The 15,514-nt window shown below is 43.6% G+C and overlaps 1 protein-coding gene across 1 annotated transcript in view; it reads right to left on the bottom strand.

The window, feature by feature from the left end:
- Positions 1-15,514, bottom strand: part of LOC122805262 (dynein axonemal heavy chain 11-like) — a 4,596,980-nt gene that overhangs the window by 605,049 nt on the left and 3,976,417 nt on the right. The window contains exons 74-75 of the mRNA XM_044075350.1: positions 14,425-14,667; positions 12,286-12,468 (exon numbers count right to left, since the gene is read on the bottom strand). Coding sequence (XP_043931285.1) covers positions 12,286-12,468; positions 14,425-14,667 — 426 coding nt within the window. The remainder of the gene's footprint in view (positions 1-12,285; positions 12,469-14,424; positions 14,668-15,514) is intronic.

Genomic DNA, 15,514 nt, shown 5'->3' with positions numbered 1-15,514 from the left:
GGGTGGGGGGGGGTCACAGCTGTCTGTGCAGATGGGTTGGATGCTGCCTCAGGGTGCTTGGTATCGGATCTGGTCTCACCCATCCTCAGCACCATGCAGGTATGGTCACTGGAACATCCTGGACTGAGGGTTGGCGGTTGACTCATCCATCCTTGTGAAAGGAGCTAGGTCTCAGATCTGGCCCCCAGCAACACAAATATAGGGTCATTTGAGCATCTTGGACCCACCCTGGGGAGCCGATCTGGTCCTCCAGCACTGTGGAGATAGTTTCATTGGACCTTCTCAGACTCTGGGCTGGATTGGGTCCTTTGCTTGGTCAGCCACTTTTCACCCAGCATGATGGGGGTACCACCCTGCAAACAACACCACCCTGGAGCCAGGAGGCTTGATGTACTGCATGTTTCTAGGAAAGCACTGATCTGATGAGAGTCATGGATGAGAGTGCATCTGAGGCCATGAAGCTGAGAAGAGTTCCATAAGACTAGGTAGGATCAGAGGGAAGTTCCCCTGAGCGACAAGGCATAAGAATGATCCAACATAATTAGGCAGCCTGCAGAAGATGCCAAAGCATGAGGGACTCTGACAGGGGGCCACAGCAGGAGAAAGAGAACTCTTGGCTGGGTTGAAGTGGAGGCTCAGTTGGGATTTGCCCTGATGGAAGTCTGGAGGGGAGTGTGAGACAGACAGCAGCTATCCCAGGAGACCTCCTGTGTGAGTGAGGAGCTTGCAGCCAGGTCTCCTCCCAGGTGAAAATGTGAATGGGAGCAGAAGGTAGACAATATCCAGCCAGGGAGAGCTGCTGCCCAGATAAGGAGCATGCAGCCATGCCCCCAACTGCATGGAAGTCAGGAATGGAGGGTGAGGCAGAGAGCAGCCAGAAAAGATCGTACCAGGTGAGGGGCATCTAGCCATGGCATCACGGATGGAAGTCTGGAAGGGAGCACAGGGCAGAAAACAGACAGCCTGGGAGAGCTCCTGCCTTACATGAGAAGCTTCCAGCTGTGCCCCATACCAAAGAGCAGGGTCGATGTGACACAGTCTAGAAGTCTGTGGGAGAAAGAGAGAGAGAGTGAGCCTATGGATGCCAGTTCCAGAAAAGTACAAAGTCCCACATGAAGCTCTGGATTGGTAATTCAAGGGGTGAGGAAGTCCAGAAGGAGAGGTCTCAGCTGGTTTGAAATGGTGGTTCAGAAGGGGTCTGCCCTGGTGAAAGTCAGGAAGGGAGCACGAGGCAGAGAGCAGCTGGGCCAGATGGCCTCCTGCCCATGTGAGGCTTGTTTGGCCATGGCCCTCCAAACAAAAGTCTGGAACAGAGATCGAGGCAGAAGGTGGCTGGGACGGGAGGACAGTTCCTGCCTGGGTGAGGGGTGTCCATCTGTGCCCCCTCTAGACACATGAGCAGGGTCAGTCTGACAGGGTTTTACAGCCCACAGGAAAAAGACAGAGCAAGTGCAGGCCCCTGACCTCAGGGCAATAGTCCTGAAAAAGTACAAAGTCCCCTAACAGACTCTGGATTGGTAATTTGGGGGAAGCAGAAGTCCAGATAGGAGTGGACATGCCCCTTAGGGCCTGTCAGAATCAGAGGGAAGGTCTTCCAAGAGGGATAGAAACATGTGTAATCCTATATTATTAGGCAGCTAAAAACAGATGTGGAAACATGAAGGACCCTGACAGTCAACTTCACATGGGGAGAAGAGCTCTTGGCTAGGTCAAAACAGCAGCGCAGAGTGGGTCCACCCCAACAGAAGTCTGGAAATGAGCATGAGTCAGAGAGCAGCTGGGCCAGGAGAGCTTCTGCCCATGTGAGGAGAGTCTGACAATGGCACCTCTGTCCAGATTGAAGCCTGGAAGGAAGCATGAGTTAGAGAGCATCCTGCCTAGGAGAGGTCCCATCAGGGCAGGGGGTATCCACTGCAGGGCCCTATGTCCCTTTTCCTGAAATTCCAGGTGCACACCGGAGACCAAGTCCCCTCCTCAGAAGTCCAGATGAGTACAGATCTTCCCCTCAGCAGCCAAGGTGAGTACCATGGGGCTGGTCGGATTTGGAGAGAGGGTCTGTCAAGAGATGCAAGAACAGTGGTGGTCTGACAAGGTCTGTCAGCTCACAGGAGAGCGATAGATAGATAGACAGATTGATAGATAGATAGATAGATAGATAGATAGATAGATAGATAGATAGATAGATAGATAGATGGAGAGGGAGAGTAAGCTGAGTGCATCAGACTCGAGTGAATGAGGAAAGATGTTAAAGCCAAAGCCTCCAGGACTATCAACTCTGAAGCTGGTACCATGGGAAAAGTGGATCTGACAAACACTGGCTCCAAGAATGGAGATGGGGTAGGAAGCAGAACAGTTGGGCTGGAAAGAGCTGACTCTGGCCCTGTCCTTGAGGATGGAGCCAGAAGGACTCCCAGCTGAATCTTAGTCCTCAAAAACTTCCTCATCATCTGGTTGACATCAAATTTGGTGAGGCTTCTAGCAGATTGTCCAGAGCTAGAGGACAAGGCTAGGGAAGCAAACCTGTTATTTTTTAGTAAGTGAATGAAGCCTGGGGCTAGCAGACCCTGGTGTAAAGGATGTCTTTGGTGAAGGAATCTGGATCATAATAATAGTTGAATCCGACTATCTCGAGACTATGTTCTAGACTCTCAATAGCTGTAGGGTGGTGGGACCTTTTCTTGGATTCTTCTAAGTGATCCTTGGATCTTTTTTCTTTATATTTTTTCTTAGCTTTATCAGTATCCTTGTCACTGTCTTTTTCCTTTGACCTCAACGGTTCCTTATCTCTTTTTTTTTTGAATGGGTGTCTTCAGTTTCAAAGACATTTTGGACACTGTCTGCAGGGGAAGGTCTTTCAATATTAGTTTTTCTCTTTTCCCCGAAGGGCGCCGGTGCCAAATACAACACAGATGGAGCACAAATCCTCTAAGTAGGAAGGCTCCAAACAGTAGACACACTGTGAGTGTGGGTCTTGAGGGGGTATTTTATGCCCACAGAATGAAAACTTTTTGAAACCTGTTGACATCAGAAAAATTGTAACACTTTAAATATATATATATATATATATATATATATATATATATATATATATGTATATATATCAATGTTAACTGCAGTTATCTGAACACTATCTTACTAATTAACTCTTAAGGCTATATATATATATATATATATATATATATATATATATATATATATAGAGAGAGAGAGAGAGAGAGAGAGAGAGAGAGCTATATATATATATATATATTTATAGATATAGATATAGATATAGATATATATATATATATATATATATATATATATATATATATATATATACATATCAGAATATAGAAGCACACACAAACAAGTATTTATCTGAAAAAAACTTGAGAAAAACACAGTTAGTATCCTAATACTATCCTAACTATCAAACATTTTGAAAAAGGGGAGGAAAGTTTTCACCTATGAAGAATGATGGAGCTTTCCATCCACATGTCTGGATTAGTCAGGTTGCAAATGAGATCTGAGGTAATTCAGACAGGAGAGGGGAATTGTGGGTAGGGGAGGAGTCGCAGCTCTTGGATCCAAAGCTTTGGAATAAGGTGCTGAGGTTGGATCCAGGTGGATCCGACAACCCACTAGTCGAATCAGATGAATAAAGACAACATTGGATCAGGTACCCTGCCCAGTGATAAAATAACTTACAGACATACTTAACACACCATTTACAAAAATGTCTTATATCTCTTTGCAGACTGAGAATAGTACAGAGCAAAAGAAGAGTGGCTAAAACCCAGTTAAGGGAGGGGAAATGCAGATTTATTACTTCAGTTCAATGAATAATCATGGAAACCACTAAGTAGGGTATATTTGTGAGGTTCCTGAATGTTAATGGCCCAGATAAAGGATACCAGAATGGGATCATGCAACATGTGCCTTGTCAATGTAATTGAATCCAGTAGTTAACTGAGTTATACTCAGGAAAACAACAGCACCTGGCAGAAAATGTATAACTTAACATAACAAGATGTCTGACAACATGCTTCATTGTGGGGAAAGTTTAGGAGTGTCAACTGGGTTAACTGGCAGCAACAAAAGATGGCAGTTGGAAGGCTACAAAATGTGACAATAATCAGTAGGTACTATAGGATCTAGTGCTAAAATTGGCTGAATTAAAACATTCACTTCTAAAACCAAGCTAGGGATGCAAAATAATAGCTACCTATTTAGTGATGGTATATAGATTAGAAGGGTAATTATAGCCTCTGGGGGTTGAAAGGCTTAAGTACAGACTCTGAAAGGACATACTGCAGTTTGCAAAGTAAGAAGATAGCTACCAGTCCATGTCTATTGCAGAATGATGCAATTTCCCATGTGAAGTCATACCTTAACATATAAAAGTATGTTGGCAAAGACAATCACATTCGTGGGGACAAAACCCTAGAGATGCAGAAAAAAGAAGTTATGTCCTTACCATAACATTCCATGTGGAGTGTTCATCTCGCCTTGGTTATTACACATGGGTTCGGAGCCGATCCTCGGCTCCGTGCCGGCCGACTGCAAGCTCTGCATCGAGAAGAAGCTCGAGGACATCTAATACCCACAATCCCCCTCTGCCTTTACCTCAGATCTAGTTTGCAAGCAAACCAGACATAAAAGCACACACACATGCTAACTATATACATAGATGTACATATATACAAACATACCAAGGGTATGATAGTAACACTAATAATGCAACAGCAGAAGGAGAATACTCCAGACCAGGCACCAAATTGAACGTTCTTCCTAAGGGTGGGAGTGTAATAACCAAGGCGAGATGAACACTCCACATGGAACGTTATGGTAAGGACATAACTTCTTTATGTGAGAGTGTTCAATCTCGCCTTTGTTCTTACACATGGGTAGCGTCCCTAGCTCCATGATCCTGAGAAACTCAAGGGAGAACGTTCCTGAGCACAGTGGAACCAAAGGTTGCCCTATCCCTAGAAACCCTGTCCACTTTGTAATGAGAGATAAATGTATGTGGTTTAGCCCAAGTAGCAGCCGCACAAATAGTGTCTAGTGGTAAGCGAGCTGCGTGAGCCAAAGATGTAGAAACTGATCTGGTGGAATGTCCTTTGGGTTTGACTGATAATGTTTGATCAGAGGCCTCATAAACATATGTGATACAGTCAGCTAGCCATTTAGAAAGAGTTCGTTTTGTAACTGCAAGACCCTTTCTGCTGTCAGCAAAAGCTACAAATAGTTGATCAGATTTCCTGTGATCTTTTGTTCTATCCAAATAAAATCTGAGTTGTCTATGGACATCCAGTTTGTGCAACATATACTCCAGTTTGTTAGAGTGGTTCTTAAAGAAGGTGGGTAATTCAATGGACTGATTAATATTACTAGAAGAGCAAACTTTGGGGAGAAAGGATGGATTAGTGCGTAGGGATACTCTGTCAGAATGAAATATTAAATAAGGATGTTTGACAGAAAGGGCCTGAAGCTCAGACACTCGTCTAGCAGATGTAATGGCCACTAGAAATAAAGTTTTCCATGACAAAAATTTCAATGTGCAACTTGAGGCTGGTTCAAAGGGTGGCAACATCAATTTAGAGAGTAACAGGTTCAAATTCCACGGTGATGTCGGACTTCTGACTGGTGGTCTGATATGAAAAGAACCTTTTAAAAAAGCTTTACAAAGTCTGTGAGCCATGATAGGCGCACCACATTCCTCTACATGATAGTTAGAAATGGCAGCTAACTGTACTCTTAAAGTAGCCGGGGAAGCTCCCTCATGAAATAGTTCAGTCAAGAACTCTAAAATCTTGTTTAACGGAGCTATAACAGGGTCCAAATGATGTGACTCCGCCCAAAAGACAAAACGTTTCCACTTACTGGTGTAAGTCTTCGTAGTGGAAACTTTATGAGAAGCCACTAAAATATCTTGAACCGCCGATGTAAGGGGAACCGACCTGGCTAGAAAGGGAAGCGGAGCAGCCAAGCTGCCAGATGGAGAGATTCTAGAGATGGGTGAGGAACTCCTGACGAGTGAGTCAGTAGATCTGGCTCTGGGTCCAGCATCCAAGGTCCCCGAATGCGGTGATGCAATAGAAAAGGGAACCAAATTTGACGAGGCCAGAACGGAGCAATGAGGATAATAGTCCTCTGAAGGTTGTTGGCTTTCTGTAGAAACTTTGCAATCAGGGGAAAAGGAGGAAAAGCATATAGGAGACCCGGGGGCCAATCGTGCACCAGCGTGTCTCTGGGGACTTCCCCTGGAGGGGGTAATAGGGCAAAGTAGCTCCTGCATTTGGCGTTCATTGGAGACGCAAACAGATCGCAGGTAGGCTGGCCCCATTTGCAAAAAATCATTCTCGCAACTGACTGTTTGAGGGACCACTCGTGAGGCAACAGTATTGCCCTGCTCAGCCTGTCGGCTATGACGTTGGATGACCCCGGGATGTGCGTTGCGATCAGAAAGCGACCGGTGGACTCCGCCCATTGCCAAATTCTCATGGCCTCTCTGCATAGTTGGTAAGACCTGGTTCCCCTTGCTTGTTTATGTACCAGACTACGGACATGTTGTCTGTCTGAACTGCAATGGTCCCTGGAGGAAGAAGGGGAGCAAAGTGTTGCAACGCCAAAACACTGCCCTCAACTCCAGAACATTGATGTGCAGATTGTACTCCAGATTGGTCCATTCGCCTTGGACTGTCTGTCCCTGAAAGATGCCCCCCCACCCTATCAGGGAAGCGTCCGTGGTTATCGTCGCTGACGGTGCGGGTAGCACAAATGGTCTTCCGCTGGATAGGTTGCAAGTCTGTAACCACCACATTAGGTGTGATTTGCATGTTTTCGTTATCAATATTTCGTGAGTCAGTGGAAGTTGTTGGAATGACCATTGTGCAAACAGAAGCCATTGTAGCACTCTCATGTGCAGTCTTCCCAATGGTATCGCAACGAGAGAAGCTGCCATGAGACCCAAGACTTTTAGAACAAGTTTTGCCGGGGACTTTCTGGACGACAGCAGAAGAGAAATGTTGATTTGAAGTGCTACTATTCTTTCTGTAGGAAGTCTTAGAACTAAATGGTGCGTATCTAATTCCGCTCCTATGAATAAGATATGCTGTGATGGCTGTAGTAAAGATTTTTGAAATTTACTGAAATTCCAAGGTGTGTACAAAGTTGTAGGGTGTAATCCCTGGCCTGTATCAGTTGACGCCTGGTGGTGGCAGACAGGAGCCAGTCGTCCAGATATGGAAACACCTGGAATCCTAGGCCTCAGATGAGACGCTACCACTGCCATGCATTTGGTGAAGACCCTGGGGCTGTGGTCAGACCAAAGGGCAGGGCTCGAAACTGATAGTGACTGGCTCCCAGCCGGAAGCGCAAATGATCCCTGGACGCCCTGGCCATTTTGATGTGGTAGTATGCGTCCTTCAGATCTATTGAGCACATCCAGTCGTCCTTCTGTAAGAATGGAAGGATCGATTGAAGCGTGACCATTCGGAACTTTTCCTTCTTGACAAAGGTGTTGAGATGGCTTAGGTCCAGAATCGGCCTCCAGTCCCCTGTTTTCTTTGGAACTAAAAAGAACCTTGAGTAAGTTCTGAATCCTATTTGGTCCGCTGGGACTGGTTGGATGACTCTCTTTCCTAGCAGCTTTGAAATTTCTGTAGCTGCTGGCTCTCGCAGATGGGGTGGTACATCTGGGAGTTTTCTCTTTGGAATGGGGGTGGATAGAAATGGGATTTTGTAACCTCTGGTAACAACGCTTTTTACCCAATTGTCTGAAGAAAGGTTTTGCCAGGCCTGAGGGTATAAAGCTAAGCGACCCCCGACTGCCTCCAGAGCAGGACAGTCGGGCCTCCTCTCAGGAGTGCTGAAAAGGTTTGCCAGGGAGGTTATCCCTGTCACCTTGGTTTTGCGGACCCCCTCTGCCGCCAGGGCGGCGTCTTCCACCTCTGCCCCCCCCCTGCCTCTAGAGGGGGCATCACCCTGTGTGTTTGGGAAAGATCCTTGGGGTTTTCGAAACCACATTTTCCCACCACGTTGCCCTTTGGAGTTCGGTCTGGAAGGGTGGAAGAACGGACTCCGACAGCAGACAGAGTCTTTCCCTCCTGTTCACACCGGGTAAGGGTCTCCTTTACTTTAGGGCCAAAAAGTGTGGCTCCATCAAATGGGGCGTTAGTAAAGGAAGACTTGAAGGCTTCCACAAACGAACATAAGCGCATCCAGGATTGCCTACGAAGAGCAATCGCTGAAGCCGCTGCCCTACTCGATCCCTCGGCTGCGTATGATATCAGCCTCATGGACGAGTTTACAATGGATGTAAGGGTGTTGAGATGTGCTGTAACTTTCTCTGAAACAGCAGCATCTGTAGTACCCTGGAGGGTATCTCCCAACTCTTTGACTAGATCCCTCTGTAAGCGTGTAAAATGAGTCAAATAGTTCAGGGAACGCATAGAGAAAGCCGCTGAACTGAAAATGCGCTTCCCGTATCTGTCCATGGTCCTAGAATCTCTGTTAGGCGGATGGACAGATGAGGAAGACTCCGACATCTCCTTTTTCGTGGCCGCTGCCACCACCATGGTGTCTACTGGAACTCCTTTGGTGAGGTAAGCCTTGTCCTGTGGTGCCGTAATGTACTTATTAGGCTTCCTAGGGACTGGTTCCACCGTGTCAGGTGTCTCCCACGCCCTTCGAGCAATCAACTCCATTAACTCATCGAAGGGCGGAGTGACCCAGGAGGAGGAAGGGCGAGCACCAAATGCCTTCAGCAGAACTGACTCATCCTCAGAAGGGGGGAGGGACTGCCAATCACCTCTCTGCTTAAGGATCTCCAAGATGTCAGAAAAGGAGACATCTTCCGTAGGTGACTTTGGGGACCCTTCTGACTCATCCAAGTCAGTATCGGATGTTAAAGATTCCTGTGGAGAATCTAAGTGTCTCCTCTTACACAATCTTTTCCTAGGGACCTCTTCGGGGGGAACATCCGAAGAAGCCTCCGAGGAAGAGGGGGCACCCTCCAGGGGTGGCTGAGACACCGGTGCTCGACGCTTGGATGTGGCCGTTGGTGCAGAGGAAGATAACGGTCCTTTATGGGGAGGAGAAGCTGTTCCTGCTGATGTGGTTGTCTGGGTAGACAACACCTTCCTCATGAGGTCGAAGGCCCCCGGGTCCCGAGTTGAGGTATCTCCCGGTTCCCACGAAATGGGAAGAATCCCCGAAACAGGAACCGAAGGCACCGACCCCGAGGACGGAACCGAGTCGATCCGCGCCGAGGCTCCGAGAGGGAGTGTCGGAACCGAAACATCAGTCCGACTCTCGGTCCCGGAACCAAGGATGGATCTTCGCCCGAGACTCCAGTACCGGATCGGATGGAGTCGAGGTGAACGGTGCCGACCGAGAAAAGACGGTTCTGGCACCGAGGGCTCCACAATCATCAGTTCAGCTTCTTCCGGCTCCGAAGACTGGATAGGTCTCGGAGGAGGAACAGATGGAGATAGTGGAAGGCTTTCAAGTCTCGACATCAACTGAGAGGAGACCGAGATAAGCTTGGATAAGGCCGTATTCTCCATCAATTTCTGCACCACATGGTCCACATCGGTGTCGGAGAGGGGCCTGGAAGAACGAGTCGAAGGGATCGAAGACGGAGCCGACCTCAAGAGAGTCGGTGGAGGGAGCTCCGTCACCGGTTCCAAGACTCGAGGCTCGAAACTGCCAACAGTTGAACACTCGGCCCGAAGTCTGTGGAACCGGTGATCTAACTTTGCCGAAGAGCTCGGAGCCGATGACTTGGGCTCCGACGTCTTCGATTCCTTCGAGGATTTGGATGCCTGGTCTGAAGCATCCAGAGCCTCCTGGAAAGAAGGTTTCAATAACCCTCTGTCCATCAGTTTCCTGCGCCTATCTGTCATGACCCTCCCACTAAAAGAGTGACAAATTGAACAGTCCTCTTGTAAGTGGAGAGGGCCAAGGCAGTAGACACAGGAACTGTGGTTGTCAGTGACCGACATTTTTTTGGCCACACTGGCAACGTTTAAATCCAGATTTCATTTTCTCAGACATTTTGTAGTAAGAGAAAAAAAGTCAAGTCCAGTAACAGTCAATCCAGAGAAAAAAAGGTAAAATCCGGTAAAAATGTCAGTCCGGTTGTCTAATCCAAGTAGGGGTGGTAGGCCCCGAAAAACTCTATACCAGTTAAAAGAAGTTAAACTAAGTTAACGGTACCGAGAATTTCTCTCTACACACACACCATACACTAAATACACTAACAAGTAATTTTGAACAAGTTCTCCTAAAATTTAACAAAAAGAAAGTTAAATCTTATCTGAAGATGCTCGAGCTAGCCTCCAACGATGCGAATGCAGCAGCGGCAAACTAGATCTGAGGTAAAGGCAGAGGGGATTGTGGGTATTAGATGTCCTCGAGCTTGTTCTCGATGCAGAGCTTGCAGTCGGCCGGCACGGAGCCGAGGATCGGCTCCGAACCCATGTGTAAGAACAAAGGCGAGATTGAACACTCTCACATCTATCCTTTCTGTTATTCGGGGCAATAGCAAGATCACATCTAAAATACCATGCTCATTTCAAGACACTGTTCCTGGAAAAAGAGATATAGCTGACTACTAGTATGTAGCTGATAACTAAGACAGTAATGGAAGTAGGGGCACTGAATTACAGGAAAGGCGTCAAGTACAGGCAGCTGCAGGAGAAAAGGGAAATGAGAAATTACGACATAATGTCACCACTTTTTATAGCAGTAAGTGGGTAAGCCTAGAAAGTAAAGGTGCAAAAGGTGACAAGTGAGGGAACCTGTCAATAGAGTGGCTGCAAAATAAGGAAATGCAGGAACTCAATGTCAGGTTTGCAGAAATGACCTGCAGTTTTCTCCCTTCTTCACTGTTGTGTGATCTTGGAGTAATTATATATAAGTCTGGGAATGTATGGGTTATACCCTCATAGCAGGTCTGGGGATGGATGGGGATTGCCCCTGCAAAAAAAAAAAAAAAAAGACTCACTCTGATGTTCGCTGTAATTAATTTCAGCAAATTGGCTTCAGAGCATTTGCATTCACTAGGATTGCTGTTGATCTACTGGTTTTCTGCTACTTGTGTCTTTGTTTTCCATTGGTACCTTTTTAATTGGTGGTGTTTTATCTAACTTGCTTTCATTTCTGGAAGACATAGCTTGCAAACTTATGAACTTATTAACCTTACCTGCTACACATAAATTATATGCAATGCATGCATATGTTCATATGCTCTGTACTAATATTATATTATAATTATATTGTATTACATTATATTTCATTATGTTTTTCAGTAAATCAGTACCTTCCGAAGCAAGAAAGAAAGAATAATGCTGTTATTCAGGATATGTCATATTCTCTTAACACACAGGGGTTTAGTTAATTTGAAAGTGACAGTCACACAAGACAAGCTAGTGTACTTGTTCTCTTTAAAGAATCAATAAAAGAGCAACAACAAAACTCACCCCATTGTCAAAGCTGTTGACCACCTCTCACTTTTAATATTCTGAAAGCATTCAAAAATGTCAAGATCAACACAATAAAATTCAGAAAATGCAGATTTCCTTGATGTTTGGCCAGTAATGTATCTTCAGTCTTATGCTTAGCCAGAATTTGATATAATCAGCAGAATGTGGCATAATTACATATAGTTGTATTTCTCCTGGAATGCAAGGTAAGGAACACTGCATGCTTTTCATGAGGGACCTTCTCTTATGCTTAGCAAGAGCAGAATATGACAATAATCACACATAGTTGTATTTATCCTGCAATGCAAGGTAAGGACCACTGCATGCTTTTCATGAGGGACCTTCTCTTATGCTTAGCAAGAGCAGAATATGACAATAATCACACATAGTTGTATTTATCCTGCAATGTAAGGTAAGGAACACTGCATGCTTTTCATGAGGGACCTTCTCTATAAAATGCTACTGCTGGGAGGGTTGCGAGCATGGGTAAAACTTGATGAAGATCAGATAGTGACTGAGCAGCTGTAATTGAAATCAAGCCTGTTATCTCCTATTTCACAGTTGATTGTTGTAAGCATACATTCTCACAGCTTGGTTTGCCATTCCAATATAACACTATACTACATGAATGAGAAATCAAAATTGCTGATAGGAATGTTCAACACATTGCAAAACATGGTACAAGAAGCCACTTGAATGCTAAATATAATGCAGAGGCTTAAATGTACAAAACGATATATATTTAATTTTTTTTTCAATGATCAGTTATGCAACATGCAAATAAAAAAGTAATTTAGTCGACATGTTTTACCTTCAGTCCCAAATCAAGCTCCTTGAGGGAACGTCGGATTTCATTTGTTAAAATGTTCATCCTTTCACATTCTTGAAAGCAGACTAAAATATAAGGGGATCGTTCTGCTGTCTTTGAAGTAATATCCGACATATTATATTCTTCTGGCAGCTTTTCAAGTATATCATCCAGCACAGTTTTTACCTTGACAAAAGATATAGTAAGCTAATGACTTACACAATTTACTATATAATAAAATGAGTCCTTAAAATAGTAAATGTTACTGTTTCATAATTAATAAATGTAAGTGTTTCTATAGCTATTTCTTATTTTGTCATAGCAACTCTGCAAATATGTTTTAAAAAGGCAGTTGCCAATCATGCAGAAAAGCCTTCTAATGCATTTCTTTTAAGCATTTTATATGCTGTGCAGTACATATCAATAAAGGTTATTTTGTTCTTTTTTTTCCAATGGTCTTCCTTCATCATATTAATTATGGCATTTCTAAGCTAGCTCAGATAGTGCCGCATAGCTGGTATAGCTTAGTAATAGTGCTCAAACATGGAGATTTAAAACAACCAGCTGTGCAGCAGTGTACAAGGCAGGAGTCAAATACATTTTATTCTAACAGAGAAAAACGAACTTAATGCATTAATGGAAGTGCACTGGCAGAATTCTATCATTCTGAAAGGATGTCAGCAACTATTTATATTTGAAATGTGTGATAAATGCATGCTTCTTCTGTACTTTAATATACTCGTTGACATGTTGATGTTAGTAAAAAAAAGTAGGATGAAAGGGACATTATACTGAATTGTACTTGGAAATCTGAAATGAGATATGTAAGCTTGTAAGTTTTTATACAGAATGGAAGAGGACTGTAGGATTGAGAGATAAGACAGTAAATTTATGAGGCATATACTAAAGTAAACATAGTCTCATAAGCACTGGTATACAGCTGAGCTCATAAATACAATTACAATAAAAGCCTTGATAATATACCTGCACAGATACTGCTTGTCACAGGAATCACCAGGTGTGAGGACAGGAAGAACAATATTAGGCAAGGGATCACAGGGACCACAAAAAGCCTAGTTATATGCACCTTTTAGTAGACTAAGGGGCTCACCCAGTAGAATAATGTCCTAGTGCCCTAAACTGTACATGACAGCTTCCCAAATGGTGTTGATATAATGATTTATATGATTACATCTGGTTACAACAGACACTGCTTCCAACTAGAGAAAAGAAATGTAAGTGTATTCTTAGGAGCCACAGTTGTTGTATCTTTCGGCTTTTCCCGGTTCGGGGTCGCCACAGCGGAACTCCGGTCTGCTAATGATTGGCAGTAGATTTTTACGTACCGAGTTGCCAGCTCTGACGCACAACCTTCAATGAAGGTATGCCCATTCACGCATGTCTCCACACAGAAGACGCTTTAGCTGAGAATCGAACAGGACAATGTCTTACTGTGAGGTGACAACGCTACCTCAGCACCACCACCGCAGTCTATTCTTAGGAGCCACAGTGAGGAAACTTAAATGTATACAAGTATTTTACACAGCTGAAGTGCACTGTTCCTCCAGAGAGAGAGGAAGGACACATGTTTCACAATAGTCATCCTCCCTGGTGAGGGCACAACATTTTAATAAATTCATTGTTAATTTGGAGTGAACAGCAACTCATATATACACACTTCAGATGTGCTGAAAATGACTACATGACAATTCAGACTAAGGATAAGAGGAACACTAAGATAAAAAACAACAGCATTTTTATGTATCAGAGCTGTGTGACATATTGGAGCAATGTAAATGTTAGCAAAAACACACATTTGTTGCTGTTATGACTTACAAATGAAGAATTACACACAAGGAAATGAACAAAGCCCTACAGTCTAAATGGTTATTTAAGATCACTATAGTCATGAGAAAGGATTCGGTCAAATGACATGCTTAAATTATGATCACATAGATGGGAACCAAAACAGGGCAGCGGCTGGGGGTTTAAGTGAAGATACATGCACTTCCTTAATTAATTTTCTGTATTCTGGAATTATGTCCTTTTAAAACAAACTGCTTCTAGGACTCAGTTGTCATAGTATTAACAATATATGATTTTCAAACTATTAACTTAACCACAGAGAAGGATTTGACTCACCTTTTCCTCAACAGTCTGTGTTGTCCCTTCACCAGTTAAGGAATCCCTTGGCTGCAGCTCCAGCAACATGTGCAATAAGTTATCTGAAGTCACAGTTAGGAATTCGATCTCTGCATTGGGATGTAGGCCATAATGGACTGGAGTCTCAGGAGGTAACTCTTCATCAATGTACTTATGGTAACCATCATAATCAAGATTTGAAGGGATCAGAAATCCAGGAGCTAAGGACAATCTTCTCCCAAACTATAAAAACATTTAAATATGAGTCTATCATATTTACTGTTCCGAGTTCTATAACTTGAGTTTTCACAAAGACAATAAACAATCCTGCCTTGTTTAAGCAGAGCTTCAAATAACCTGAAAGTATTCCATATATATTATAGTATGATTTGTCAAATGAAAACTGCTATGTTGTATGCAAACTAACGTACTGTTTACAAAATATATGCACGCACGCATGTGTGTGTTCACATGGAGATACACGCTTGTACATGCATGTGTACACACAGACACTGGTACAACACAAACACACATGTGCATGTACACGTGCTTGGGTTTATACCAGGGGTACACTGAGCACTAAACTTTCCAGTGACCAGTGTTGATAATATTTATAATCTCTTAACATTTCTTCTGAAAGGTCAGAATATCCAAATCCAACCCCAATCCCACATGCATCTGCTTAACTAAGATAATAAATTGGCAGCATTCATAATATCCCATAACTGAGGTAGGGAAATTTTGCATTCATCTTGTTGGTACAATAGAAGTCATGTTTAATAAGCTGTGCTTTGTAAAACTGTATGACTGGTATCTATACACAGATATTTACAGCACGTGTGTGTGTGTGTGTGTGTGTGTGTGTGTGTGTGTGTGTGTGTGTGTGTGTGTGTGTGTGTGTGTGTATGTAGGCACATGCATGTGTATGTTTATGTATACACATGCTCACACATGTATTATATATATCTATATATCTATATCTATTTATATGTATATATATATATATATATATATATATATATATATATATATATATATATGTGTGTGTGTGTATAAAATATAACTATATCTGTATATATATATATATATA

The sequence above is a fragment of the Protopterus annectens genome, chromosome 6.part1, assembly GCF_019279795.1.
Source record: "Protopterus annectens isolate FY-2018-M chromosome 6.part1, PAN1.0, whole genome shotgun sequence".
Lineage (NCBI taxonomy): Eukaryota > Metazoa > Chordata > Ceratodontiformes > Protopteridae > Protopterus > Protopterus annectens.
The sequence above is the reverse complement of the archived record's forward strand: the minus strand, read 5'-3'. Positions and strand labels throughout refer to the sequence as shown.